Genomic DNA, 26,527 nt, shown 5'->3' on the forward strand with positions numbered 1-26,527 from the left:
TTGGCCCACTAGGCTGTGAGCAGCTGTTCAGGCTCCCTGTTGGTTCCCTTGACATCACCCTTGAGATCTGCTTTGGGTGCAGTGGGGGTTCCACTGTGCACATTGTATGAATTTATTATTCTAAAACAAGGTAAAGCTTATTACACAGACTAACTTTAGGCCTGTTCTCTGCTCAAGTCTCAAGGCTTGGACACCCGTACAAACAGCATGTCTGCTGGAGCACAGAGCCCAGCCCAACTGGAATACAGCAACTAGGTTTAGAAGGACAGAGCTGCTGAATTTTCCCTTCTTAGGAGGAGCCTGTCCAGCACTCTTTGGGATTCAAAAGAAGATGGAGCCCAGAGGGCCAGACTTGAGGTTTAAGGCACTTGTGTAGTTTTCAAAGTACACTTTGTAAAGACACGGGGTGAGTCACAGCATTTCTTCCAGCTGAGACCATCAGAAACTCTAAGCAACTCAAGGTTGAGAAATTGCCCATCTGGATGCACTTCCTTCATCCATCAGGGAACACACCCTTCTCTCTTCCTGGACACCCTAGGGGCTAGTAAAAGACATAACTTTGGGGGCAGGGCTGGCACAGGAGATGATTAAAACTTCCTACTGGTTTGTGTCTACTGTTGGTGTGAAGTGCTCTGCAGATGGACAGCCATATATATTTTTTCTCAATGTTCCACTTCTTTTTTTATTCTTAAAATGGTTATTACATTTATTTAAATGTGTGTATGCATGCATGCTTGAATATATCTGAGTCTCTGTGTCTTTGTATATCTATTATATTGTATGTGTGTCTCTGCATGTGTGTTTATGTATATGCAAAGCATAATTGAATGTGTCACTGTGTGTGTCTCTCTGTCTATGTGTATGCATGAGCATGCTTGAACATGCCTCTGTGTGTGTGTCTGTGTTCATGAGCATGCTTAAACATGCCTGTGTGTGCATGAGTGTGTGCATGTGTGTGCATATGTGTGTACATGTGTGTGTGTATGAGTGTGTATACCATGTTGAGTCATACATGTGGGAGTTAATCTTAGTCAACTCAGATCATCAGGCTGCAGTCCAAGAGGCAGCTGTTCCTCCTAAGCCTGGCCCTCAAGAAGCGTCCATTGGAGAGAAGGGGTGAGTAGTTTTATGCTGTTTGTGAGCAAGAGGTAAAGCAACAGGTAACATTCTGGAAAGGATATACTGTTCTTAAAATCTCTTGATCCAGGCAGCATAACCATGGCCACAAATCAGTGACATGATCTGCTGAGGAAGGCTGAGCTTCTCAGTCATGGGCATTTCTGAGAAGAGAGGCCACTGGACTTGCCCTGTGTGGGCTCCTCCACACGGTGCCCCAGTGAAGGGAGAGCCCAGAGACATGGAGAGCAGAGGGGAGATTCGTCTTGGTGATTTTTTTTTGAGGGGATCATAAGGTTTGCAGCTGGTCTGTTTTTCTTTGTACCTGATAAAGTTGCAAGTGCTTTCTATCTCAAAAATAAAATAATGCAAATCCAGCAAACCTCAATAGGAAAGTGTGGTACGTGCAACAACGCCTTACACACACTCCTGACCCATGTCTCCTCCAGGATCCCAGCCGACAGCCCCCCCCCCCAAAAGCCTGCATTTCAGAATTCAGGATTCAGCTTTTAGATCTAAGCCTGGATGAAAATAAGCTATAGAGAGAAAGGAATGTGGCAGTGAGCTTTGGAATGGAACTTTGAAAATTGGGGTGGGGGGGGGACAGTCTCCCGGGTGCTATGAACTTGGTGCTTTCGAAAAGTAATTTGTTTGATTTGTGCTATTCTGAGAAGTGAGGCACTCCCTCAGCCCCCAGGGTATGATCACTCATGCACTCACTGACGCATTTGTGCTAAAAGTCGTGATCCAGATACCTGAATCCTTCAGGCCTCAAAGGCCTGCTATCAGGTGACCACCCTGAGGTCCTCTTACGCAGGGCCAGCCTCCTCCAGGACGCTCGGATGCCTGCTCAGAGGCCGGTTTATCGGGGCATCTGCCAGCTCCTGCCAAGGGCCCTGGTTGTGTCCACCCTGGCCTATGAGGGGAGCTGGATCTCACCCAGAGCAACACCTGGGTTTTGGTTGAGGGTAATACAGCAGAGTAAGATTTTATTTCGGAGCTACAGAATTCAGCACCAGGGCCAGCTCACCTGAGACAGAATTGTAGCAAACTTCCTGAAGACAAGCCAAGTGTGATGAGACCCTCTTGGGAATGGAAAACGCAAAGGAAATGTAATGGTTGACCAGGTAAAGCGTCGCTCCCTTTTCCCGACAGCTGAGCCTATCCGTGGAAAAGCATGGAACATATTTGCCACTGTTTAGGAAGGCCTGCCTGGGCACTGTCTCCTGCAGTGGGCCTCTGCATGTCTCCTGTAAGTGCCCCTCCATGAGAAGTGCAGGTGGCTTGTCTGACACAGCTCTTCCTCACTGGGATTGTGAGAGAGCTGAGCCTCCCGAGAGACTGATGGCGCAGGGCCTGCGTATGGGCTCCCCTGCCTGTTGCTGGATCAAGTGACGCTGCTGCTGGCCGCCGACGGTTCCCACGGTGGGAAACCGAGCACCATGTTCAGAAAGATCCACTCCATCCTCCACCACAGCCCACAAAGGAAGGCGGCGGCTGAAGGCCCCTACTACGCGGGAGCCAGCCCTACTGTCAGGCTGATTCGCAGTACTTCCATGTATGTGGTTGCGGACCACTTCGAGAGGCCCAGAGAGTCCTTAAAGAAATACAGAAGCACCCACAGCATGGACACCAGCCTGCACTATCTGCAGCAGGAGGACCGCGCCTGGATGTACTCACGCACCCAGGACTGCCTGCAGTACCTTCAGGAGCTGCTGGCCCTGCGAAAAAAGTATCTCAGCAGCCTGGGTGACCTGAGGCCCCGGCGCGCACAAGGTGCCGGCTCCACCTCTTCCAAGACCTCTAAGGGAACAGCACAAAAGACCCCAGGAGAAGGCAAGGTAAGTTTGGAGCTGGCTGGCTGCAAGCTGGGGTTCTTCCCAGGGCCCCCGGGACACTTGCCGGAAGTCCGTGCTCGGGAGCTGGCTCTCAGTCAGTCTGACAGTCAGTCCCCAGACTTTCAGGACTCCTGCACTTGTAGGGAACTGCTTTTCAGTGCCTAGGAGATTGGGGATCAGATCTAGGGTAGAAAAGAAGGGCAAGCAAGGGCTTCTGTGCCACGAGGTTCTGCACCTACATCAGACCATATATCACTTAGTGCCTGATTTCTAAGAGTTGGCTTTTGGAGAACAACGGCTTATCTCCCCAAGAATGATCGCTTTTCTTAAAACAATTGCTGTCATTACATCTAAAAGGTCTCCAGCCAGACACCAGTGTGACATCATGAAAGAAAGCTTGTGTGTTTGCCTCACTGCTGCTACTTACTGCAGGGTTTTGCAGACCCTGCCTTTCTTTTCTTTTATAGCATTCAAATATGCCAGATCGTCTATGTCTCAAAAGGGGAAACTGAGGTTCAAAAACTGATCCCTATCTGCCGGGTCAGTTGTTTCTTTTTTCATGTCCTCATCATATTTCATTAAAATGAAATCATTTTATTTTATTCGTAAGACTGGGTCTCTCTGTAGCTGAGGCTGGCCCTGAACTTACAATCTTCCCATCTGGGACCCCTGCATGCTAGGGCTGGAAGCCCTGTGCCAGCATGCTACCATGCTACCCCGTCACCGTGCCACCACTTCTTGCTCGCTCTGTTGTTTATTTATAGCACTTGTGGTTTGAGAGTTGTCTGTTGCACACTTTTAATAACCGTTCTCCTGATGGCTCGAGTGGGTGTTCAGAGCAGGCCCCAAATTCTCCAGAGTATCCCGCCGGCTCTATACGGTCTATTAATGTTGAATGGCTGATTGGACTGTCATCAAATCTCTAGGACTTGGCTCTACTCAACAGGTTTCAACTGTTTGCACTTAATACCACATGGAAGTGGGTAAAGGATCGTTTTAACTGTGAAAGTGTGTAAGTGTGGAGCCCCATACAGGGAGGGCCTCCTAGTCTGGGGTCAAGATGCTGAGGCCCGTGCCAGTTGGCTGTGGGGTTGGAGGCAGCTTCTTCCCTTGGTACAGGCACTGGTGACAAAGGGGGGCACCAGGCTCTGGGTTTCCATCCAGCCTGACTCTCTCAGGACTCTGGGCCTTGTTCAGCTGCTTACTGAGGCCAGCCCTGCATTTCCCTGCAGATGGAGCCCTCCCTGTCAAAACCCAGCTGGTTCCTTATGGTGCTGAGGATGGGGGTGGGCATGAGAGAGCACCAGGCCAGCTGTAGTGCACATAGCCCCCTGCCCCGCCCTGTGTGCCCTCCCCAGGGAGGTTATCTGGCACCTCCGCTCACAAGCTACTCTATAGCTTCCCTGCATTTAAAAAGACATTTGGGAACAGAGATCAGTAAAGGAAAATGGATTTATTCACAGTTTGACCAGAACTGGAGGTAGAAAAATTCTTGGATTCTCTCCCTTTTCCTGGAGCAATGCTACAATTCTATAGAAAAGATGAAACTGAAGCCAGGTAGAAATGTGTATGCTGATGTAGCTCTGAGAGAGGCTGTCTGAACAGTGTTAAACCTCTTCCAGGAGGCAAGCTCCTCCTTCTCTTCTTCATCCTCCTCTGCCTCCTCCTCACACCACCCCCACACCCGGGCCAGGGTTTAAGCCTATTTACTCTGGGTACTTTCACTCTGTGGGGCACTGTTTTAGTGACCCTCATACAAACAACCAGAATATTGAAAAATTACTGAAGGTGAACAGGATGAAGTTTGATCTTCACTCTTCTGACTTCTTGGAGCCTGATTTAGTGGCAAAGCTATGGCTGTGGTGCCATGCTCAGTGAGGAGTAGTGCCACCTAACAGGTGCTGGCACCCAGTTCCTCCTTATAGTGTCCTCCCGTTACATCAGAAATGCCAGGCACTTCCAACCGGCAGCCACAGAGCAGCCTCCTTTACCTTCTGCCTACAGAAGGCCTTCTGCTGGGCTTGGCTGTGAGAGGACACAGTCAGGCTCCAGGACTGGCAGCATGGCTACTAAGAGGCCTCCTCCCTCCTGAAATGCCACAGTCCTGCCAAGGGTCAGGGTCTAGGCCCCTGTTGCTCTTTTTCCTGCTGTCTGTTATAGATTGAACTGTATGTCGTCTCTCAAAATTCACATGTAAAGATCTAGTGCCCAGCACCACAGAAGGCAATCTGATTTGGAAAAAGTGCAGCCGGAAGTTTTAGGGTTAAAGCTCAGACTCAGCAAATTCCAGTTAAGCAATGGTGAAAGGCGGGGAAGGGGGATTTATTCAATGTAGCCACATCGGGAAGAGGGACAAAGAAAGGAGTTCCGTTGTCCCTTTAGTGTCAGAGCCTGGGCTCTGGAAGGCATACGGAGCAGGACTCAACAGGCCGCCCCAATACACCAATTAAAGAGACAAGGACTAGTGGACAGTGGAGGAGGGGCTATGCTGGGTGCAGCGGCTGCTGCGGTGAGAAGAGGAAGAAAAGCTATTCATCTTTGCCGCGCTGATGTGAGTTTACATTACATACAGGACAAGAAGGATGTGTAGGGAAGCAGCCTTGGTCAAGGTCTGCTCCCACTCTGTGATGGTTTGTATATGCTGGGCCCAGGGAGTGGCACTATAAGGAGGTGTGGCCTTGTTGGAGTAGGTGTGTCACTGTGGGACAAGGCTTTAAGACCCTCATCCTAGCTGCCTGGAAGTCAGTATTTTGCCAGCAGCCTTCAGATGAAGAAGTAGAACTCTCAGCTCCTCCTGCACCATGCCTGCCTGGATGCTACCATGGTCCTGCCTTGATGATAATGGACTGAACTCTGAACCTGTGAGTCAGCCCAAATTAAATGTTTTCTTATAAGAGTTGCCTTGGCCATGGTGTCTGTTCACAACAGTAAAACTCTAACTAAGACACACTCATCCCTGACCCATCGCTAGCTTGTCTCTGGTCTGTCCTGTGGGGTGGCCTGGTACATTGTTAGCGCCATGTGACACCTCTTCCTTGGAGGCAAATTCATTCTCTGGAAGCAGGGCTTTGGCCTCCCCCTGCTGCAAGTATGAGATTCCAGGGAAATTTTAATTCTCTCTCTCTCTCTCTCTCTCTCTCTCTCTCTCTCTCTCTCTCTCTCTCTCTGTGTGTGTGTGTGTATGTATGGTATGTGTACATGTATGCATGGAAGTCAGAGGTCAGCTTCATACATTATAGCTAATGAGCCATCTACCTTGGATTTTGGGACAACATTTCTCTCTCTGAAATCTGGGACTCACTTACTGGGCTGGATTGTCCGACCAGCAAACCCCAGTGACCTGCCTCCCTCACCCTGGGATTGTAAGTGCTCTTTTTATTTGGGTGCTAGATGTTAAAATCAAGTTCTCATGCTTGGGTGGCAAATGTTCTATTGATTGGTCTCTGTCCTTAGCCTTGAGATATTTAGTTCTTCATTCCAGCAGTCTGACAGCACAGATCTTCCATCCTCTACCATCAGGGCAGTTCTCTTCTTTGTTTCCAGACCTCAGTTTTGCAGGATTTGGGGTGATATGCTGGCCTTGTGAAATCCCTAGAATACTTTTTCCCCCTAGAATATTTTTGGAACAAATACCACAAGCGGTATTGGAGGGGCCGAGATCAGAGCGCATCGTCAGTGCCAGGTGGCCATGGCTCTGAGCCACCTCTCTGTAACATCTTGGCCACTGCTGGAAGGGCTGACACAAGTGATTCCATCTTTGCTGCTGCTTTTGAGGCAGGGTCTTCCTATGAAGCTCAGGTTGACCTCAAACTCCAGATCCTCCCACTTCAGCTGCTCCGTGGGACTCATTCTCAGTCTGATAATTTCCCTTCTCCCTTCTGAGCAGCTTTCTTTGAAGACATTGACGTTTAGCCATCTGGTTTGATATCAACTTTCCTTTATTCCTGGAACAAGATCCATCCCGATAAGCTGATATGGTCCTATATCATGAGGGGCAAGTAACAGATGCCAAGGAGCTAGTGCTAATCACACCCTTTATGGATAAATTTTAAGCAACTAAAAGGTATGAAAGGGATGGCTGTTAGGCCAAGCGCTCGGAGTCCACTCTTGAATTTTGCTCTGTCTGTCCTGTGGGTGGTATTCTAGTATCTCAGGGGACCCTTTGCTAGGAACTGTGCTTCTGCAGGGCATTGGCAAGCAATAGTCAGAAAGTTATGTAGGATGAATATAAACACGGTTAGCAAAAGCAGATACTTAAAGAAAACTCGTTTGTGGTCCTGGAGAGATGGCTTAGGGGTAAGGATATTTGCTGCTATTCCAGAGAGGACACAAATAAACTTCCCAGTACTCACACGGGGTCGTTTACAACAACCTGTAACTCCATCTCCAAAGACTCCAATAACTTCTCTGGCCTCTGTGAACATACAGATGGCATTCACTCACACATACACGTGCATGTATACATGAGATAAACATAATACAAATAGATATTAAGAAGCGAAAATGAAAAGTCTGAAAACTGAGTACTTGCTTATAGATATACCACGCGATGGCCAATGCTATTGCTTTTTAACTGTTAAACAGCCCAGTGTTAGGTAGGGCTTACCTAGTCATCCTCACTTAAAGGTTAATTAACGATACAATTAGAACACAATGATACAACCCCTGCCTTGGGAAAGGTTAGCTCCAGTAACAACACTAGTTTGGAAGAAACTAGTTTGGGAAAGTACTCTGCACTGGTTGGAACATGCAATGCCTCATTCCCTATTGGTATAACTGTTTGGGAAAGATTAGTGGCCTTTTGGTAGGAGGGTGTCACTGTTGGAGTGGGCTTTGAAGTTCAAAAAGGCCAGGCCTTTCCCAGCTAATTCTCGCAGCACTCTGCCCCCTATGTGTAGATGAGAACATAAGGTTTCGGCTACTACCACAGTGCCATGTCTGCCTGTGACCTTCCTCCTTGCCAGGACGGTCGTGTATGCTAACCTCTGAAACTGTAAGCAAGCCTCCAATAAACTCTTTCTTTCATGCATTGCTGTATTCATGGTGTCTTATCACTGCAAGAAGAAAGTTAGCTAAAGCATTCTCCTAAGCAATGCATCTCAGAAGGCTTATGTAATTCAGAGCAACGTGTATTTAACATGTGCTATGTTACTTAAGACATAGAAAATTAAGCCTTAGCTTTATATTAGTACATAAAAGCATGTGTCTCAACTGGATCTCATTAACAGTTTTTATAAGTAAAATATTTTAAAGGCAAAAACATTTTAAAACTCACTTTAAATTATTATTAAAAATTGTAATGGGTACGTCTTACTCCATGTTCTGCAAGACATTTTATTTATCTATGTTTTGGTTTTCTGAGCCAGGGTCTGAATCCCAGAGCCAAGGCTGACCTGGAATTCATGACAATCCTTCTACTTCACCTTCCCAAGTGCCAAGGTTGCATAAGACATTTTAAAACAGAGATTTCTAGAGCCATGACTTGTGGGTAAGGGTCAGATAGATGGCTATTAGCTTTTAGAGGCTTCTCTGCTTACATGATGCTGCAAAATGGGTATTTGTCTTTATCTCTGCTTCTTGGCATTTATCTTCCAATCCTTAGGATCCCCTACCGTAGTGCCTTTGTATGCTGATCCCTCAGTAGCATTGGGAAGGGACTGAAGGCAGAAAAGACCAAGACAAAGGGAGAGGTTCAGAGCAGCAGCTCTCTGAGCATGGGGAGAGGCTAACCTGGTTACCGGTGACCAATGACTTAATCAACCATTATCTGTGTAATAGACCCTCCAAAGCCTGGGTTCAGAAATGGAGATCCTGGACTACAGCGCCCCCTAGGGCACATGGAAGCTGCTTTTTTCTGACCAGCACGGCCACACCCATCCCTCTACCTCTGTTTTTGGGTTTTCTTTATAACAAGCTTCATGATAACCACAGAGACCTGTGAGCCACTTTGAAAAACTAACTGAACCCAGGAGGAGGTCATGGAAACTCTGGCTTATATCTGATCAGCCATGTTGAGAGAAACAAGTCTCATCTCAAAGGAATAAAAGATATGGTTTATTCCAGAGCATATTCTGAAATTCCCAATACCCAGGAACACACATTTGGGTCTTTCCAATTCTAATGTAAAAGAAGTTTTTCAGAGCATATAATAACAGAACAAAGAAAGTCGGAATCAAGGCAACTTAAAAACTCATTGGCGAGTGCCGGAGAAACAATCACACAAGATGGAGGGCTTTTCCTTACAGGTCTCAGACGTTGTCTGATGATGTTCCATCTTTTTGGTTGGTGGGAGCTGGTGGGCCTGCTATGTTAATAGATTCCACAATACCTATCCTTCCCAGGATGTTAGTACTGACACAGAGGTAGATGTTTTGAGGGACTAAAACTGCCCGTGATAAGGTGATTATCTGTAGCCTCTGGATCTGCACCATTCCAACCTCTGCACAGCGCTTCAGCTGTGATCAGCTACTCACTGCAGACACAACTTCTTCCAGCACTTCTCAACCACCGTCAGAAGCACAGATAGAGCTGTAGCAGGTGAGCGGATATGAAAGGGGTGTCTAGGGGTTGGAGAAATGGCTCAATGGTTAAGAGCACTGACTGCTCTTCTGAAAGTCCTGAGTTCAAATCCCAGAAACCACATGGAACTCAACCATCTTTAATGAGATCTAATGCCCTCTTCTGGGGTGTTTGAAGACAACTACAGTGTACTTACATATAATAAATAAGTAAATCTTTTAAAAGTGGGGGAGGGCATCTGGAACTGAGCTTTTCCCCGTGGGATCTAATATAACCTCAGGTATACCTGAGACCTGGCCTGAGGTCTGAGGGCCAGCCGTTGCTGAGTTCACATTGATGTTTTGCCTCTCATGGTGTTTAGCCATTGTAGACAACGCTGACAATTAGTTGTCCTATGGTTCCTTCCTCTTTTCTATTTCCTAGTGCTGATCTTTCCCGGCTCCTCTCTCTACTTCACTGAGTTTTCATTCAGCCTGGGCAAGCATGCCGCTGCTTTCGTGAGGAGAGCCTGTGTGTGGATATGCACATGTCTGCATTCAAGCCCTGGTGGCTGTACATTCTCCGGGTTGTTTTTTCTTTAGCTGATCCTGTCTCATGGACTTTCATTGTTCTTTTAGAAATAAAATCCCAATTCAATTATGAGCACCTCTCTCTTTAATGCCATAGTGTAATAAAAGAAGCGTACTGGAGATGGCTGTTTGGGTGCACATCTTTAATCTCATCAGGAAGCAGAGTCAGGCAGATTCCTGTGAGTTTCAGGCCAGCCAGGGACATACAATGACTGTCTAGACAAAGGAAGAGACGGAACAGAGATACATATTGTTTTGGACATGGTCCGGAGCCTGCTGGCTGAGGGTGGCAGAAGGCAAGATGCTGCCCTGGAAACTGATCTCAAAGCCCATTGATTATATCACGTTTTGTAGATGGTGTCCTACACCCCATGTGATCGGCAAAGAGCATCTCACGGAAGAGGTGTGGACTTAGGGTGGAGCAGCAGCACGTGTATCTCCATGCGCACAAGGCAGATCATTAGTGTGGAAAAACCCGTCTAGTTCTGTCTGTGGCCACCAGTGTGAAGACTTCAAAGAGGAGGCATTGGAGGAGCTGACTCTGACCGATGGGCTGGAGTTGTGGTGGGTGGGAGGGCACAGACAGGTGTGAAAGAACAAGAGGGGCCAGGAGCTCTGGAGGGCTTCCTTGCCCTGGGTGCAGGTGGAGCACTGGCTCCCCTCCCCTCTCTTTGTTGTTTACATGGAGAAGTTCTTTTGGCAGGACTCAGGCCTCCTGCAGATAATTACTGACAGAGCCTAGAAGAAAAACAATCCAGGCACCAATAGGGCAGGTGATGCCAGGCAGGATGGCAGATTGAGGAGATGCGGGGAAACACTGGAAATTGCCCTCAGGGAGTCAGAGACTAATGTGGGAAATACAATGAGGTTTGGTTTGGAAAAAACACAATAGATTCCACATAGGAAAAGTAATTCAAGCCTCCTGCAGGGCCACGGGCACTTGGGTGATGATAATCTTAGGGACCTGTGAAAGCAACTGAATGTCTACTGTTCTCTGGGACAGATACCCTCAGAGGATGGTTTTCCTCCCCAGTGGCTGGAGAAGGGCAGAGGGCAAAGGGACCAGAGAGTCTCAGGGGGGGATCAGTCTCCACAGAAAGCAGGCTACATTACCACAGGGCTTTGCACATAGTTAGGGGAGAGAGAAAGCAACAGAGTCCGCCTGGAACACGGAGCTCACACTTGCAGAATCTTGCTCTCACCCGGCATGTCGGTAACAAACGCCTTACCCTGCAGACCACCTATTTGTAAAGGAGGTTTTCCAATTACATCAGTTGGATCCCTAAAGCCTTGTCCCAGCCTTTGTGACAGGTGGAATTGCCATGACTGTGGCTCAGAGAGCCCTCGGAAAGCAGGAAAGATCCGAATCGAGCCTCAGCTTCGACAGGTGAAACATCATACGCGCACCCAGAGGCATTTCAAAGGGCATCTCACGAAGGAAACTCCAGGCCAGCGTTTACTTTCCACTGTCTCTTTTAAACGTGTCCACAGTAAGCTGGGCACCCCCACAGCTCTACCTTGAGCTAGGCTCCTACTGGCCAGGTTGAAAACAACGCAGTGCACTCACTGCAGCACTAACAGCTGGAGTTGAAGCTTTCAAATTAGCCAAAGTTCCCATGGTGCATGGGTACAGTGGACAACTAACTATACAGCTATTAAGAAGATGAGGAGCCTCTGTGTGCATAGAGAGCAGACCCTGGGTGCATATCACATACGACTCACTGAGCGAGCAAACATGAGCGTAAACTCACTGTTTCTCTTGAAAATCTTGGCGTGTGTGTCCATTGGTGCCGATTCTTGTGCGTGAGTGGGGGTGTGCATATGTGATGACCGGAGGGTAACCTTGGGTATCCAGGCTTAACTTTTTTGAGACAGGGTCTCCTGTTCACTGCTGTATACACCAGGCTAACAACCATCATAGAGATTCTTCTCTATCTAGATCACTAGAGAAGAGTCATTATTACAGATGTGTGTCACCTCGCCTAGCTTCATGTGGCTTCTGGGGCTCCAAACTCAGAACTCCAAGCTCACGAGGTACCGAGCCACACTTCAGACCCCAGAGAGATGGCTCAGTGGTTAAGACACTGGCTGCTTTTCCAGAGGACTCGGATTGGACTCCCAGCATCTGTGAAGTAGCTCACAGCTGTCTACATACAGTGTCAGGGATCCAATGCTTTCTTCTGGCCTCCAAAGACAATTCACACACATGCTACAGAGACATAGATACAGAGGCAAAACATTCATAAAATTAAAAAATAAATAATAGAGAAAATAAAAAAGTACTTATTGTTATTATGTGTGTGTGTGAGCACAATGTATGTGTGGGCTGTGTCACGTGATGCGTATGGAAGTCAGGGGTTCTCTCCTACTGTGTTTATATGGACTCCAGGGATCAAGTTAAGGGTTACAAGGCTTTTATAACAAGTGCCTTTACCTGCTGTGTCATCTTGCTGCATGCTCAGAATTTTTTTTCTTAATAAAACACAGTTCACTATGTAGCCCAGGCTAGCCTTTAACTCATCAACTTCCTGCTGTTTTAGCCTCCTGGATGTCAGAATTATACACATACTCCACCACGTGGGGCCTACATGTTTGCTCATATTTCCTGAAAGAAACGATGGGAGACAGACAAAGACTACTGAAAGGATATGGTGCACAAGAAGAGGTTGTCATGGAAACAGTCGCTCTCTTAAGCAGTGGTTCCAATTTGGTGGAACTATGAATGCTGTTGTGGTTTTCCAAACACTAAACAGAAGTGAAAAAAGCAACTCTTAAAACTTGAAAACTAACTGTAGCATCTGAAAGTGGCTGATCACCAAGTAACAGCATAATCACCCTGGAAAGAGTTATTGCAAAGGGCCTTGGACGGGGCAAAATTCAGGACACAGGACCTTCGATTGCATTCAAGGTTAGTGGTTGGGGATGCTTGGAAATGATCACACACAGTAAGACACAGCAGGTTATTTTGCTAATGTCATATAGAACCCAGATCTCTGGAGTAGAAGAGATACAAATTAAAATAAAACTAAAAAAATGTAATATTAATTTGAGAAATGCTCAGGACATGGAAACCTAGAAAGAATAACATTTCCATTTTAATTAATTGAATTAATCAATTAGTTGGTTAGCTTATGTTTTGATGATACTGGAAACTAAACCCTGGGCTTCATTTGTTCTAGGCAAATACTCTACCATTGAGCTATGTCCCCACTCCATGTTTTTAATATTTTATTTTATATTTTTAAGTAGAGTGCCATAAACTCCTGTTCCTCTGCCTTGCCTAACAAGGTGCTGAGATGTCAAACAGGTGCTACTGTTCCTTGCCCATACCCACCCATTTCTACAACAACAATCATAATATGCAGCCAGTTAGCTTGCTTTTGCAGCACCAAATAGCTGAGGTCCCTGGGAAATCAGCCCGACTAATCCCCGGGGGAGAATTAGATGCAGCCTGCAGTAAGCATTGGTAGTTACTGGGCACAGGCAGGGCAGGCAGAGGCAGGAGGCACAGCTCCCTGCCCTCATTCCTGATATCCTGACTAGAGTTTTTAGGCCACGACCTCAGGCCAAACCAGATCTTAGCTTTGATGCAGAGAAGAATTTCAGGACTGGCCAGTTTAAGTAGAGCTGGAGTTTATTGATATTTTCATGTAGGCTTAAGAATCAGGCTTGAGAAAAGAAGAAACACTCGGAAGAAAGTAAGATATGCCCAGAGAACAGGTGCCAATTTCTCGGAGTTCTGGGCAGTGTGGATTTGCACTCTTAGAAAGCTCTTGTATCAGATTTTGGTGGGGGTTTGAAATAACTGTCTTTAGGGAGTGGCTGAGAAGCCTAAATGAGCTCATTAGGTTTCTGCGGGCACAAGAGGAGATTACAATTGACTAGGTCCCTAACAAGCAAGAAAGTAGGACATATTTATGGCAAAGTTAATGGTCTATTTTTTGTTTTTAATTTCAGGCAATATTTGGGAAAAGGCATCGAGGCCTTAAGCCTGACACATTGTTACCTTGACATAAATTATCTACATAGAAAAGAATATCAACAGTGTGTTTTCAACCTTTGTAGCAAATGTTAATTATTGTGTTGAAATCATGTTTCTTCCCCGGGAAGAGGACTCAGTCTGACTCTGGGGTGGGGGGGGCTCTTTTCCTCGCCAATGTCTTCATCGTGTCCCCTTCTTGCTCTCCTGCCTCAGCAGGACAGCTGCACCCGCTCTGGTGAGGCAGCCTTATATGTGGAAAGGCCCTAGAGCTGTGGACAGCTGATAATAGCAAAGTATGAACTGGGGTTTGGGAGTGGGGCTCAGAAGGCCAAAAATATGGTGAGCTCTCTATTGTCATAAGTCGATACTCACAAAAGACAGGCCAAGTATCCAAGCCAGTATCCCTTGCAGTGCAGGCCTATGGAAGGGACCAGCTGCTAAGGGGAGTTCATAAAGCCAGGCTAGATTGTTTTTCTTTATCTCCTTGTGCTAGCTGGTTTTGTGTGTCAACCTGACAAAGGCTGGAGTTATCACAGAGAAAGGAGCTTCAGGTGAGGAAATGCCTCCATGGGATCCAGCTGTAAAGCATTTTCTCAATTAGTGATCAAGGGTGGGAGGGCCCATTGTGGGTGGTGCCATCCCTGGTCTGCTAGTCTTGAGTTCTATAAGAAAGTAAGCTGAGCAAGGCAGAGGAAGCAAGCCAGTAAGAAACATCCCTCCATGGCCTCTGCATCAGCTTCTGCTTCCTGACCTGCTTGAGTTCCAGCTCTGACTTCCTCGGATGATGAACAGCAATGTGGAAGTGTAAGCTGAGTAAACCCTTTCCTCCCCAACTCGCATCTTGGTCATGATGTTTTGTGCAGAAATAGAAGCCCGACACTCCTGAGACCAGAGAGTTTCCTGGAAAGGGCATCAGGGATGTTTATGAGGACTATTGAGCCCAAAACTACAGATGCCGAGGAGGGCAGAGCTCCTGAGAGGCTACGTTCCCTAACAGTGTACTGCCTAAGATTGGGATTGCTCATACAAGCAGACTGTCCCCCTGCCTCCCACCACTATGCAAACAAGCATCTGGTTGTAACCAGCAGTGGAACTCTGCCAAGAGACAGCCACAGTGTGGAAAAGGATCCTCTGGCAAGTGCACCACAGTGAGACTTTTGCAGAAGAGAAAGACACTCTTTGGAAACATATTAGCCTCCACTTTAAACATGGCGTTTCAAGAGAAATACTCATATTTTTCTTGCATGCATGGTATCCATAGAAATAAAAGATTTTAACATCAGCAGATTGCCTAAGACTCACAAAAAGCCAATCCAAGGACCTAGCAAGGCAAAGACAGATTTCAGATATTAAAACCCACAGTGTCTATTGACAACACAGAATGTGCAGACTTTAACAACACATCATACTTGGATGTGGAAAAAGCATTTGACAAAATTCATCATCCTTTCATGCTTAAAGTCTTGGAAAGAACGGGAATTAAAGGCCCATACCTAAACATAGTAAAAGCAATATACAGCAAGCCAGTAGCCAACATTAAACTAAATGGAGAGAAACTTGAAGCAATCCCACTAAAATCAGGGACTAGACAAGGCTGCCCCCTTTCTCCTTATCTTTTCAATATTGTACTTGAGGTACTAGCTAGGGCAATTAGACAACATAAGGAGGTCAAAGGGATACAAATTGGAAAGGAAAAAAAATCAAACTATCACTATTTGCAGATGATATGATAGTCTACTTACGTGACCCAAAAATCTCCACTAGAGAACTCCTACACTTGATAAACAACTTCAGCAAAGTGGCAGGTTATAAAATCAACTCAAGCAAATCAGTAACTTTCCTATACTCAAAGGATAAGCAGGCTGAGAAAGAAATTAGGGAAATGACACCCTTCACAATAGCCACAAACAGTATAAAGTACCTTGGTGTGACTCTGATCAAACAAGTGAAAGATCTGTATGACAAGAACTTCAGGTCTCTGAAGAAGGAAATCGAAGAAGACCTCAAAATGGAAAAATCTGCTATGCTCATGGATTGGCAGGATCAATATAGTTAAAATGGCCATCTTGCTAAAAGCAATATACAGATTCAATGCAATACCCATCAAAATCCCAACTCAGTTCTTCATAGAGTTAGAAAGAGCAATTCTCAAATTCGTCTGGAATAACAAAAACCCAGGATAGCTAAAACTATTCTCAACAACAAAAGAAATTCTGGGGGAATCAGTATCCCAGACCTCAAGCAATACTACAGAGCAATAGTGTTAAAAACTGCATGGTATTGGTACAGTGACAGGCAGGCAGATCAATGGAATAGGTTTGAAGATCCAGAAATGAACCCACACACCTATGGCCACTTGATCCTAGACAAAGGGGCTGAAAACATCCAATGGTCTCCCCTCAACGGAGGAATAGATACAAAAAATGTATCAAATAAAAAAAAAACACATCATACAAGGAAGGGGAATGAAAGCAGTTGTCAAGAGATGAGGCCCTTTCCAGACAAGACTCAGAGACAGCTGCTAGGACCAGCTGAAGGGAGTTGTTTTTAAGCAATTATTGATGCTTAAAAGTTCAAGCAGAAGATGTGGAAAGCACACAGTGCCTGATAGAGAATTACAGCAAAAAAGACAGAAACTTTCCCAGTGAGCAGACCAGAAAAGACACAGATACACCATGAAGACGGCCTTTGTGAGGGCGCTAGCTCATTATATGTCTACTTCACCAAGCTAGAGTTATTTGGGAAGAGGGAACTTCAACTGACAAAAGTTGCCCCACCCGATGGGTTCATTGGCAAGCCTGTGGGCATTTTCTTATTAACACAGTAGGACCCAGCTCACTGTGGGTAGCACCCTTGGGCTGGTGAGTCCCAGGGCTTTTAACAAAGCAGGCTGAGCAAGCCATGAGGAACAAGCCAGTAACCAGCACTTCCCACCCCTGCTTTCTTCTTGAGTGCTTGGGTACAATTCCTGCCCTGGGTTCCTGTCCCGACTTTGCTGGATGGTGGACTGTAGTTATGAGATGCAATCAACCCTTTCCTCTCAACTTGCTTTTGGTCATGGTTCTTTATTGCAGCAACAGAAACCCTAAGACAGAAATTGGTACAAGACAGTAGGCAATTGCTGTGAGAGACCTGACCAGGTTTTCAGGAGGATTGTGGAAGGACTTTGGGACACTGGGCTAGAAAAGCCATTGAGTGCTCAGAGCTTGATGAACTGTCATGGGAAGGTGGAGAGTAGTGCAGATGACACAGGGCTGGCTCGTGAAGTTTCAGAGGGACATCTGAAAGATTCCATTAAAGAATATCAGGCTGTCCAATATTTTGAACTAAAAATTTGTGGTTCTGGTCAGCTGGAGCTAAAGAATCAGCTGCAACTTAGCAGAGATAAGCATCTCCGAGGCAAGCCTTCAGGCGCATGTTTCTTAAGGCGAACACCCAGAAGTTGTGGGGCAGAGGGGCTGGCAGCTGAACTTGGTATATATAAGAAGCCCTCTGGTGGTCTTGGATTTGAAGGCATGAAGTGGGTCAGGGAGAGCAACTTGGCACCAGGAGATGTGGCCTCAGCTGCAATTGAAGCCCCAAATCTGAAGAGGTCATGGAGAGAAGTTAAGGCATGGTATCAGGTGACAGGGTCAAAGGTCCTGAAGAGATCCCAGGATACTTGGGAAGGTGCAGCCCAGTTGTAGAGATTTAGGAATTTTGGAAATACCAGGATGGTGGAGTGACCCTTGAGAACACCAGCAGGCGCGGAGTGCAGGCGATTGCAGCCTAGGAGACAAGCCGAGTATGCTGCAATTGGCAAAGCCAGAGAAGTGCAACTGTCCAAGCCCTTGGGGGCCCAGGAGGCAATGAATAAATCCCAGACACTGGGCACTGAGTCTGGTTTACGTTTACACTGTTGGAGTTTGGGTTTGCATTGTTCACACTGTGACAGTGCCCCAGTTCTTCCTTCTTGGAATAAAAAGTTATTTAACTTGTTCGTTTGTTTGTTTGTTTGTTTTGATTTTGTAGGAACCCATAGTAATAAGACCTTAGATATCTTAAAGAAATTTTAGAGTTTTACAGAAATTTTAGAGTTTTAGAGATACTATTTCAGAGAGACTGGATATTTTAAAGAGTTTTTGGGAATTGTAGAGAAACTTTGAAAGAGACTTTGGGTGTTTTAAGGAGGCTAATTTTTTAATTTTTTAAATTTGTAAAGTATGTGAGACTTTTAAAAGTTAGAATGTGATTATACACACACACACACACACACACACACATATATATATAGAGAGAGATGTTAATACTAATGTCTCTATGAGATCTTGGGGGAAATAACAAAGAAATGTTATAGTTGAGTAGTGATATGTTTATGTGTCAAGTTGACAAGGGATCAATTGTGCTGGCTAGATTTAATGTCAACTTGACATAAGAGTTATTTGGGGCTTCAGGGGCGGCGGCGGCGGCAGCAGTAGCTGGTCCAGCTGAAGGGCCATCAGCGGTGGAACCAAGGCGACACAGGGTCCAGTTAGGCCCTGCGCCCACGACCACTGACCTTCGCTGACCAGCCGGGCGGCAAGCAGCTGCGGTTCTGCGGAGCCTTTCGCTGCACGGAAGCCACTTCAGAACTCGGCTTCCCGCCAGTCAGGAGAGACTCACCTCCATCTTGATTCCGGGCTCCAGAGATCGGACAGACTGAGGTACACAAACATAATCCTAGGCCCAACACCGCAGGGGTCTGAGCCTGACAGGTGTTGGCCTGCACCCAGGCCCTGGGCTGTTCGAGTGGCCATCGGGGCGCCAACCCAGCCAGGAGTTTTTTTTGCCCTGGCCGGCGCACGCACCGCCATTTTGCCTACAGGACCCAGAGTGCTCGGGAGGGCAGAGACGGCTAACAAGAGTAGCCTGAGGCTAACAAAACGGGGGTCTAGGCCCCAAAAGCCACAGGACTGACCCCAAGAACTGGGCGGCTTGGTGGGCCATCTGTATGTCAACCCGCCCAGGAGGTTATTAGCACAACAGACTCTCCCGGTGCTTTCGGGGAGCGTGGACGCGCACGCCCGCCATCCGGGTCACCTGGAGGACCCAAATAACAGTCATAGCCCTAGGGGAACTTTGCTCGGACCTTGGCCTCCCAGGCTTTTGCCTGGACTCAGGGCCTGGGCGACAAGGCTAACCTAGTGTGCGCCAGCACGGTTGGGGAAATCGGCTGCCCAGCAGAGTGAGCGGAACACAGGGGAGGTCACAGCAGCATACACCGTCGGTGCTCCCTGGGGGTGCACACGGGCTCCATCTGGTCCACAGACACAATCTGGGGCAAGGCCTCAGGCAGAAGCCCTCAGGTCAACTCTCTCCGCTTCAGATCAGCCTGGGTGGCCGCACCACATCTCCAGGTCCCTCAAGAGGCTAGTGGGGGCTTCCGGGCGGCCAGCTGGGAGAAGTCGGTGTGCTCCAATAAATCCTGCGGGCCCCAGCGGGAGCCTTCAGGTGCCTGCTTCGGGATCTGAACAGCCTGGACAACAGCACCCTGTCTACAGGCAGTGCAGGGTGTAAGCTGTGCACCAGAGGCCAACGGGGAAGGGGCAGCTTGCACTGGTGAGTCCAGCACTGACAAGACCAAGTAACACCAGTGAGAGCTAGATGGCATAAGGCAAACGCAGGACCGTCACTAACAGAAATCAAGACAATATGGCAACATCTGAACCCAATTCTCCTCTACAAGCAAGTCCTGGATACCCCATCACACCAGTAAAACAAGATTTGGATTTAAAATCACTGGTCATGATGCTGGTACAGGAACACATGAAGGACATTCAGGAGAAAATGGATCAAAAGTTAGAAGCCCTTGCAAGGGAAACACAAAAATCATTGAAAGAAATCCAGGAGAATACAAAAGCCAACAAGGAGGAAATGCAAAAAACACTTAAAGAAATACAGGAGAACTTTGGTCAACAGGCTGAGGTCATGAAAGACGAAACACAAAAATCTCTTAAAGAAATACAGGAGAACTTTGGTCAACAGGCTGAGGTCATGAAAGAAAAAACACAAAAATCTCTTAAAGAATTACAGGAAAGCACAAACAAGCAAGTAAAGGAGCTAAGCAAAACCATCCAGGATCTAAAATCAGAAGTAGAAACAACTAAGAAAACTCAAAAGGAGACAACTTTGGAGATAGAAAGCCTTGGGAAGAAATCAGGGGACAGAGATGCAAATATCAACAACAGAATACAAGAAATAGAAGAAAGAATCTCAGATGCTGAAGATTCCATAGAAACCATGGACTCAACAGTTAAAGAAAATGCAAAATGCAAAAAGCTTGTAACCCAAAATATCCAGGAAATCCAGGACACAATGAGAAGACCAAACCTAAGGATTATAGGCATAGATGAGAGTGAAGATTTACAACTTAAAGGGCCAGCAAATATCTTCAATAAAATTATGGAAGAAAACTTCCCTAACCTAAAGAGAGAGATGCCCATGAATATACAAGAAGCCTACAGAACTCCAAACAGACTGGACCAGAACAGAAATACTTCCCGTCACATAATAATCAAAACACCAAATGTTCTAAACAAAGAAAGAATATTAAAGGCAGTAAGAGAAAAAGGCCAAGTAACATATAAAGGAAGACCTATCAGAATCACAGCAGACTTTTCACCTGAGACTATGAAGGCTAGAAGGTCCTGGGCAGATCTCATGCAGACTCTAAGAGAACACAAATGCCAACCAAAACTACTATATCCAGCAAAACTCTCAATCACCATAGATGGAGAAACTAAGATATTTCACGACAAAACCAAGTTTACCCAATATCTATCCACAAACCCAGCCCTAAAAAGGATAATAGGAGGACAACACCAATACAAGGAGGGAAACTTCACCCTGAAAAAAGCAAGATAGTAACCTTTCATCAAACCCAAAAGAAGTTAAGCAATCAAATTTAAAAAATAACGTCAAAAATGATAGGAAGTAACAATCACTATTCCTTAATATCTCTTAACATCAATGGACTCAATGCCCCAATAAAAAGACACAGACTAACTGACTGGATACGTAAACAGGACCCTACATTTTGCTGCTTACAGGAAACACACCTCAGGGTCAAAGACAAACACTACCTTAGAGTAAAAGGCTGGAAGACAATTTTATAAGCAAATGGTCTCAGGAAACAAGCTGGAGTAGCCATTTTAATATCAGATAAAATTGACTTTCAACCCAAAGTCATCAAAAGAGACTCTGAGGGACACTTCTTGCTGGTCAAAGGAAAAATACAACAAGAAGAACTCTCAATCCTGAACATCTATGCTCCAAATGCAAGGGCACCCTCTTTCATAAAAGAAACTTTATTAAAACTCAAAGCACACATTGCACCTAACACAATAATTGTGGGTGACTTCAACACTGCACTTTCCTCAATGGACCGATCAGGAAAACAGAAACTAAACAAGGACACAATGAAACTAATTGAAGCTTTGGACCAATTAGATTTAACTGATATATATAGAACATTCTATCCTAAAACAAAAGAATATACCTTTTTTTCAGCACCTCATGGTACCTTCTCCAAAATCGACCATATAATTGGTCACAAGACAGACCTCAACAAATATAAGAAGATAGAACTAATCCCATGCCTCCTATCTGATCACTATGGAATAAAAGTGGTCTTCAATAGCAACAGAAACAACAGAAAACCCACATACACGTGGAAATTGAACAATACTCTACTCAATGATACCTTGGTCAAGGAAGAAATAAAGAAAGAAATTAAAGACTTTTTAGAACACAATGAAAATGAAAACACAACATACCCAAATCTATGGGACACAATGAAAGCAGTGCTAAGAGGAAAACTCATAGCCCTGAGTGCCTCCAAAAAGAAAATGGAGAGAGCATACATTACCAACTTAATGACACACCTGAAAGCCCTAGAACAAAAAGAAGCTATTTCACCCAGGAGGAGTAGAAGGCAGGAAATCATCAAACTCAGGGCCGAAATCAATCAAGTAGAAACAAAGAGAACCATACAAAAAATCAACAAAACCAGGAGCTGGTTCTTTGAGAAAATCAACAAGATAGATAAACCCTTAGCCAGACTGACCAAAGGGCACAGAGAAAGTATCCAAATTAACAAACTTAGAAATGAAAAGGGAGACATAACAACGGAAACTGAGGAAATCCAAAAAATCATCAGATCCTACTACAAGAGCCTGTACTCAACACAACTGGAGAATCTGGAGGAAATGGACAATTTCCTTGACAGATACCAAATACCAAAATTAAATCAGGACCAACTAGACCATCTGAACAGTCCCATAAAGCCTAAAGAAATAGAAGGAGTCATAGAAAGTCTTCCAACCAAAAAAAGCACAGGACCAGATGGTTTCAGTGCAGAATTCTACCAGACCTTCAAAGAAGAGTTAACACCAATACTCTTCAAACTATTCCACAAAATAGAAACAGAAGGAACACTACCCAATTCCTTCTACGAAGCCACAATTACGCTGATACCAAAGCCACACAAAGATCCAACAAAGAAAGAGAACTTCAGACCAATTTCCCTTATGAACATCGATGCAAAAATACTCAATAAAATTCTTGCCAACCGAATCCAAGAACACATCAAAACGATCATCCACCATGATCAAATAGGCTTTATCCTGGGAATGCAGGGTTGGTTCAATATACGGAAATCCATCAATACAATCCACTACATAAACAAACTCAAAGAACAAAACCACATGGTCATTTCATTGGATGCTGAAAAAGCATTTGACAAAATTCAGCATCCTTTCATGCTTAAAGTCTTGGAGAGAACAGGAATTCAAGGCCCATACCTAAACATAGTAAAAGCAATATACAGCAAACCGGTAGCCAGCATCAAACTAAATGGAGAGAAACTTGAAGCAATCCCACTGAAATCAGGGACCAGACAAGGCTGCCCCCTTTCTCCTTATCTTTTCAATATTGTACTTGAGGTACTAGCTCGGGCAATTCGACAACATAAGGAGGTCAAAGGGATACAAATTGGAAAGGAGGAAGTCAAACTATCATTATTTGCAGATGACATGATAGTCTACCTAAGTGACCCAAAAAACTCCACTAGAGAGCTCCTACAGCTGATAAACAACTTCAGCAAAGTGGCAGGTTATAAAATCAACTCAAGCAAATCAGTGGCCTTCCTATACTCAAAGGATAAGCAGGCTGAGAAAGAAATTAGGGAAATGACCCCCTTCACAATAGCCACAAACAGTATAAAGTATCTTGGGGTGACTCTTACCAAACATGCGAAAGATCTGTATGACAAGAACTTCAAGACTCTGAAGAAGGAAATGGAAGAAGACCTCAAAAAATGGGAAAACCTCCCATGCTCATGGATCGGTAGAATCAATATAGTTAAAATGGCCATTTTGCCTAAAGCACTATACAGATTCAATGCAATACCCATCAAAATCCCAACTCAATTCTTCACAGAGTTAGAAAGAGCAATTATCAAATTCATCTGGAACAACAAAAAACCCAGGATAGCTAAAACTATTCTCAGCAACAAAAGAAAATCTGGGGGAATCAGTATCCCTGACCTCAAGCAATACTACAGAGCAATAGTGTTAAAAACTGCATGGTATTGGTACAGTGACAGGCAGGAGGATCAATGGAACAGGATTGAAGATCCAGAAATGAACCCACACACCTATGGCCACTTGATCCTCGACAAAGAGGCTGAAAATATCCAATGGAAAAAAGATAGCCTTTTCAACAAATGGTGCTGGTTCAACTGGAGGTCAGCATGCAGAAGAATGCGAATTGATCCATCCTTGTCTCCTTGTACTAAGCTCAAATCCAAATGGATCAAGGACCTCCACATAAAGCCAGACACTCTGAAGCTAATAGAAAAGAAACTGGGGAAGACCCTTGAGGACATCGGTACAGGGAGAAAGTTTCTGAACAGAACACCAATAGCGTATGCTCTAAGAGCAAGAATTGACAAATGGGACCTCATAAGGTTACAGAGTTTCTGTAAGGCAAAGGACACCATCAAGAGGACAGATCGGCAACCAACAAATTAGGAAAAGATCTTCACCAATCCTACATCAGATAGAGGGCTAATATCCAATATATATAAAGAACTCAAGAAGTTAGACTCCAGAAAACCGAACAACCCTATTAAAAAATGGGGTACAGAGTTAAACAAAGAATTCTCACCTGAAGAACTTCGGATGGCGGAGAAGCATCTTAAAAAATGCTCAACTTCATTAGTCATTAGGGAAATGCAAATCAAAACAACCCTAAGATTTCATCTTACACCAGTCAGAATGGCTAAGATTAAAAATTCAGGAGACAGCAGGTGTTGGAGAGGGTGCGGAGAAAGAGGAACACTCCTCCACTGCTGGTGGGGTTGCAAATTGGTACAACCACTCTGGAAAGCAGTCTGGCGGTTCCTCCGAAAACTGGGCACCTCACTTCCAGAAGATCCTGCTATACCACTCCTGGGCATATACCCAGAGGATTCCCCACCATGTAATAAGGATACATGCTCTACTATGTTCATAGCAGCCCTATTTATAATTGCCAGATGCTGGAAAGAACCCAGGTATCCCTCAACAGAAGAGTGGATGCAAAAAATGTGGTATATCTACACAATGGAGTACTATTCAGCCATTAGAAACAATGAATTCATGAAATTCTTAGGCAAATGGATGGAGCTAGAGAACATCATACTAAGTGAGGTAACCCAGACTCAAAAGGTGAATCATGGTATGCACTCACTAATAAGTGGATATTAGCCTGGAAAACTGGAATACCCAAAACATAATCCACACATCAAATGAGATACAAGAAGAAAGCAGGAGTGGTCCCTGGTTCTGGAAAGACTCAGTGAAACAGTATTTGGCAAAACCAGAACGGGGAACTCGGAAGGGGTGGGAGGGAGGACAGGGGAAGAGAAGGGGGCTTACGGGACTTTCGGGGAGTGGGGGGGCTAGAAAAGGGGAAATCATTTGAAATGTAAATAAATTATATCGAATAAAAAAAAAGAGTTATTTGGGAAAAGAATCACCGTTGAGAAAAAATTCACCCACCAGGTTGGCCCATGGGCAAGCCTGTGGGTATTTTCTTGATTGATGATTGATGTGGGAGCTCATCCAGCTCACAATGGGTGGTGGTGCTCCTGGACTGGTGCGCCCCCCCCCCCACACACACCCATGTGCTGTAAGAAAGCAGACTGGGCAAGGCATGACATCAAGCTAGTAAGCAGCACCCCTCCATAGTCTTGGCTGCAGTTCCTGTCCCTGATTCTTGCCTTGAATTTCTGGCCTGATGTTGCTGGTAATGGACTAAAAGCTGTAAGATGAAATGAACCTTTTCCTTTCCAAGTTGGTTTTAGTATCACGGTGTTTTCTTGTAGCAACAGAGACCCAACTATGGCTTGTTAGCAGACACCACACGGCCAGGGCAGTCATCAGCAAAGGTGAAGACAGAATGGAAGATGAGAACAGTCTAAGCCAAGTCAACAAGAAGAGTCAGCAGAGCACTGGGAAGTGGGGTGACCGTAAGGACTGAATCAAATGCAGTCAGAGGCACAGAGGCTGAGGAGCCGTGAGGAAACAATAGCTGTGAATTTTCAAAGTTTACCATGCACGACTAACCACAGAATTTAGAGCTTTAGAAAATGACAGGAAGGATACACCACAACAGTAAAAGCTAGGCATTTCATAACAAAATTGCTGGAAAGGTAAGAGGAAAAGGTACACATTTCATACAATGGAAAAAAGATTAAAAGATGTATATTTTGCACCAGACTATAATACAACATTGCTATTAAAATGTTGGGAATGGTGCTCACTTTGGCAGCACATATACTAAAATTGGAACATACAGAGAAAATTAGCATGGGCCCTGCACAAGAATGACATGCAAATTCATGAACAGTTCCATATTTTTTAAATAATAGTCACTATTCCTTAATATCTCTTAACATCAATGGACTCAGTTCCCCAATAAAAAGACATAGACTAACAGACTGCATAAGTAATCAAGACCCTACATTTGCTACTTACAGGAAACACACCTCAGTGTCAAAGACAAATACTACCTCAGATTAAAAGGCTGGAAGACAATTTCACAAGCAAATGGTCTCAGGAAACAAGCTGGAGTAGCCATTCTAATATCAGATAAAATTGACTTTCAACCTAAAGTCATCAAAAGAGACACGGAAGGACACTTCTTACTGGTCAAGGGAAAAATCCACCAGGAAGAACTCTTCATTCTGAACACCTATTGCAAGGGCACCCTCATTTGTAAAAGAAACTTTACTAAAGCTCAAAGCACACATTGCACCTAACACAATAATTGTGGGCGACTTCAACACTCCACTTTCCTCAATGGACCGATCAGAAAAACAGAAACTAAACAGGGACACAGAGAAACTAATTGAAGCATTGGACCAATTGGATTTAACATATATATATATAAAACATTTCATCCTAAAGCAAAAGAATATACCTTTTTCTCAACACCTCATG

At 45.1% G+C, this 26,527-nt stretch overlaps 1 protein-coding gene and 1 non-coding gene across 2 annotated transcripts in view; both read left to right on the top strand.

Annotated features, from left to right (window-relative positions):
* The first annotated feature begins 2,558 nt into the window (after positions 1-2,558).
* C8H13orf42 (chromosome 8 C13orf42 homolog) overlaps positions 2,559-26,527 on the top strand; it is a 35,623-nt gene continuing 11,654 nt past the window's right edge. The window contains exon 1 of the mRNA XM_052191239.1: positions 2,559-2,957. Coding sequence (XP_052047199.1) covers positions 2,559-2,957 — 399 coding nt within the window. The remainder of the gene's footprint in view (positions 2,958-26,527) is intronic.
* Positions 25,841-25,946, top strand: LOC127691816 (U6 spliceosomal RNA). The gene has a single exon (XR_007979389.1). It is a non-coding gene; the product is annotated as a U6 spliceosomal RNA (small nuclear RNA).

The sequence above is a fragment of the Apodemus sylvaticus genome, chromosome 8 (genome assembly GCF_947179515.1).
Source record: "Apodemus sylvaticus chromosome 8, mApoSyl1.1, whole genome shotgun sequence".
NCBI classification, from domain to species: domain Eukaryota; kingdom Metazoa; phylum Chordata; class Mammalia; order Rodentia; family Muridae; genus Apodemus; species Apodemus sylvaticus.